Source organism: Branchiostoma belcheri, unplaced genomic scaffold, assembly GCF_001625305.1.
Source record: "Branchiostoma belcheri isolate BF01 breed outbred unplaced genomic scaffold, Haploidv18h27 scaffold317, whole genome shotgun sequence".
Taxonomy (NCBI): Eukaryota; Metazoa; Chordata; class Leptocardii; order Amphioxiformes; family Branchiostomatidae; genus Branchiostoma; species Branchiostoma belcheri.
In genome coordinates, this window is record NW_017803929.1 from 16,622 (window position 1) to 20,802 (window position 4,181).

Here is a 4,181-nt window from a genome sequence, read left to right on the forward strand (position 1 = left end):
GCTTCGTTAAAAATGGAACAATCTCAGGATTTATTTCAAAGATCTCAATATTTTAGACGAAATCTTGAGATCATATGAGACAATCTCAAGATCTTTCAGAAAATCTTAAGATGAAAACGAAAGGTCTCAAGATCTTCCAAGATATTTTAAAACCATCTTGAGATTTTTCCCGAGCATCTCGAGATGCTTTAAAAAATATCAAGATTTTTTTAAAGATCTCATGATTTATAAAGTAATCTTGATATTTTTAAAGCATATCGAGATGCTATGAAAAAATCTCAAGATGCTTTGAAAACAAGTTGGAAAGATCTTGAGACCTTTCATTTTCATCTTAAGATTTTCTGAAAGATCTTGAGATTGTCATGAAAAATCTTAAGATTGTCTCATAAGATCTCAAGATTTCGTCTAAAAATATTGAAGATCTTTGAATAATCCTGAGATTTTTCCATTTTTAACGAAGCGTGAAGACCCCCGCTGGGGTTCATTATGATCCGCTATGGAATAGAGATGTTTTTGACAAAATATTGGATATGTACCTCTAAGCTGTGAACAGCCAGAGAGATTAGTCCAAAGTGCTCTGCTCATTCCAATAATAATCTGCTCGCTGTTAAAAATAAATTACCTCCATGAAATATGGGCTTGATATGTAAATGTAAATTTCTTCTTTAATTACGCAAATGACCTCTGCATTAACATAATATATGCATCGTGATGTTAACTTTTGATTAACTTAAAGATGTCCCAAGTATGACATTCCCATCATTCACCATTGAGAAATCATAGATTTTTTGCATTAATTATGCAAATTAGGTCATCATTTGCATAATTAGTATCTGTTGATGTTCCATCTGCCATAGGTTACATACATTACATGTATGAAAGTTCTATAATGTAAAACACTGTAATTATATAATTTCCTCATTAATTATGCAAATAAAGTCCTCATTTGCATAATTTGCAGTTAATTATGTACATCTCTCTGTCAGATACCTACACACCAAAAATGATGAAAATACGCTGTTCCTGTCTGGACTTATTGGCTTTCAAAGATTTCGCCCGAAAGTCCCCTGCAGTTCCTGAACAAGCTGCTAGGGGGACCAAACCCACACCACTTATTCCTGACAGGAAAAGCTATCTGTCACCAAAACTTCAAGACCATAGCATGTTCAGGACCAAAGATACAAAAACCGGAAGTTCTGCTGCAGTACCAAGGTCATCCACCAGGAGGCCCATATTTGACCTTGACCTTTGTCTTCCTAAGACTTATCAGCATACCAAATATCATCACAATCCATAAAGGCGTTATGAAGTTATGCTGACTACAAAGTTGCGGAAACACACACAGACACACACACAGACACACAGACACACACACACACACACAGACACACAGACAGACGCCGCCAAAAACAATACCTCCATTTTTCATGGAGGTAAAAACGTAACATTTTGTCCAAAATCACAGTCCGCAAATCAGTACGCAAGTCAAATTTCTCGACTACTGACTGAGTACTGTATTCTGTGTTTGAAAGTTCTCACTGATGGAGCACACTGTGCACACTCCAGATGGTATGCTGTCCACATGATAGCCCCAGACACAGCCAGAGATCTCTGCATACAGTTCCTGTTCACTCTAGGCACCATCAGTTTGTGGGAGGAAGCTTGCCTGGTGTTTCTAATGGCACTCTCACGACAAGTTACAAAGAGTTCATTCATGTGTCCCGGCATCAAGTTGTTCAGTGATTTGTAGACTAGTATGAGTTTGTGTGTTTTGTGAATGGTCGCTACATCCTTCCCTCCAAGATAATGTTATAGGAAGCTGAGACTGAGGGTGAGAGACTTTGAGTCCTGAGAGACCCAAGTACTAGAGGACCTGCACTTTTTATCAATTGAATTCTTATTATGTGTTTGATAACAATGATTGTTTCTTTTTTTCAGCTGATAAATTACTAGTCGGCACTAAGCAGGGGCATCTGCTACTTTACAGTATCAAGACAGAGTCAGGTATGATCAGAATGATACTTGTATAGTAAATAAGGTGACCAGGTGACATATATAATAAAAATATGTATCTGCTACTCTGAAAGATACATCTAAAGAGATCTTTCAATACAAAACAATGTATTCTCCAGTACATGTATAATGTACTCCTGTATATCTAAACTGTTCCTTCACAGCATACACCCAATTTGAATTAGATTTGACCCCCATATACATGTATGCCTGACTACTGCTGACCTACTACTACCTACACTGGACAAACACCAGGTAACCATATGCATGGCTGAACCTCCCGTCCACAAGAAAATGTTTTGAACATGTTGAAACATTCGGCTGGTGCAGCCAAACAGTAGCAGACCTCACTGAACACCAGCCAACCCAAGATACCTGGTTGCCCAGTTGCCCCGGGCAACCAAATTTTACTTGGTGCAACCTTTTTGAACCAAGGTAGCCCAGTGTGCTACCTGGATTTTAAGAATGCCCGGCTCCCCCCCCCACCAAATCATGCCCACTTGGCTTGCACCACTGTAGCCGGCAGATACTTTTTTATTTTAGGTATTAATGGCTATTACTAGTATCAATTAAGTTACTAAAGGCTGTTAGAAATATTGTCAAAGGCTTATGTATGTAACATTACTTAATTTGAGGAAGTGAGTATCCACCTAACCTAAAGTTCTGATGGGCAACCTAATTTTTGCCTGGTTCAAAAAAGTATATTGTACACTGCAACCACAGAGAACTGGGTCCCGACTTGTGGGCAGTTCAGCCAGTGTTGAGGAGGCCATATTCATGTCACAGGAGTATCCTCCTTTGCAACAGCAACTTGTAACAGACTTCGGCAGTGGTGTTAATTTTTCTCTTCCTTACAATGACTGCGTATATGATCAAGAGGAACATTCAATAACAGTGTGTTCTCACCCAGAAATAAGGGAAATGGCTCAAATTTTGGGGTACTATTATTCAGTCTGTAGACTTTTATGATTATTTACCAAATCTCAAGTCAATGTGGACCATACTGTGTAGGCAACACTCTTTTGAAAATCAGTAAGTTAGAGGAGAGAAAAAAGATAACTGCAATCAAAGATAAACATTTTCTTCACTTGTTCAATGATTTTACTGTGCACTACTTGTCTAAGAAAAATGCATGTATATGTACACATCTAGTTTAATTGCAGCAATATTTCTTGCTCTAGGTTCAACAAGATATGAAGTCAGCTTGGAAAGGTCCAACAAGTCTTTCTCCAAGAAACCAATAGTTCAGGTACCTAATACATATTCTTAGGTGATAAGAAATTACATAAAAGTACATTCACTTCCTTTGGCACAGTTACGTTTGTAACTTTTCTAGAAGGTAGAAGCTTAAGTTCAGTACAACTATAGATCTATAATTGTATATATATATATATAATAAAAAGTAAATATAACGATTTTAACATTAGAAGGCTTGATATCTATGTGTTGCAGAATACTGAATAATGATAATTGTATGAATTCATTGATAGTTGTTATAAATTTTGTTTCAGCTGCGTGTGGTTTCTGAGCTGAAGATTTTGATCAGTTTATCGGGTAAGTTTTCTGTTGTTAACAGACAAATACATGTATAGGTGCATGTGGATTTTCATTAGTGGTATTGACTGTCACCATCTATAAAGTATAAAAGAAATAATAGAAATGGTTTCTGGACAGTTTTTTTGGCGACCCATACTTCCTACATTCTGATTGGAGCAGGTAGTAAGTGTCTGCTGCAGGTAATTTTCAGTGTTACCCGCACTAGTGCAGGTATGCAGGAAAAAGTATTTTAAGCCCTGGCATCATCTTCATCACTGCTGAACTTGCAATACTACATAGTTTACATTTTTGTACAGTGGATTACTAGCAGCTGTGCATTTGTCTGGTTGTCTTTTTAAAGTATCCTTTCAAATTAGCCTTATGTCTTCTTGAAACAAAGCAGAATCATTTGGAATTGGATTGTTTCTGTTTGAATTCCTAGTGTCCTACAATGTTATGTTTGTTAAAGATCTGTTGCGTATAAATTATGGTTCCTCTAGGGGACTGTACGATATTTACCGGGGGGGGAGGGCTGGTGCAAAATGGTCCGGTAAAATTTTTTTTCCATGGCCCTCCCCCCAGCTCAAAATTTTTTTCCATGGCCCTCCCCCCAGGCCAAAATATTTTTCAAT

At 37.4% G+C, this 4,181-nt stretch overlaps 1 protein-coding gene across 2 annotated transcripts in view; it reads left to right on the top strand.

The window, feature by feature from the left end:
- LOC109474764 (vam6/Vps39-like protein) overlaps positions 1–4,181 on the top strand; it is a 74,353-nt gene that overhangs the window by 2,277 nt on the left and 67,895 nt on the right. For both annotated transcript variants that reach the window (XM_019775125.1, XM_019775126.1), the window contains exons 2-4: positions 1,939–2,004; positions 3,195–3,262; positions 3,525–3,567. In XM_019775125.1, coding sequence (XP_019630684.1) covers positions 1,939–2,004; positions 3,195–3,262; positions 3,525–3,567 — 177 coding nt within the window. The remainder of the gene's footprint in view (positions 1–1,938; positions 2,005–3,194; positions 3,263–3,524; positions 3,568–4,181) is intronic.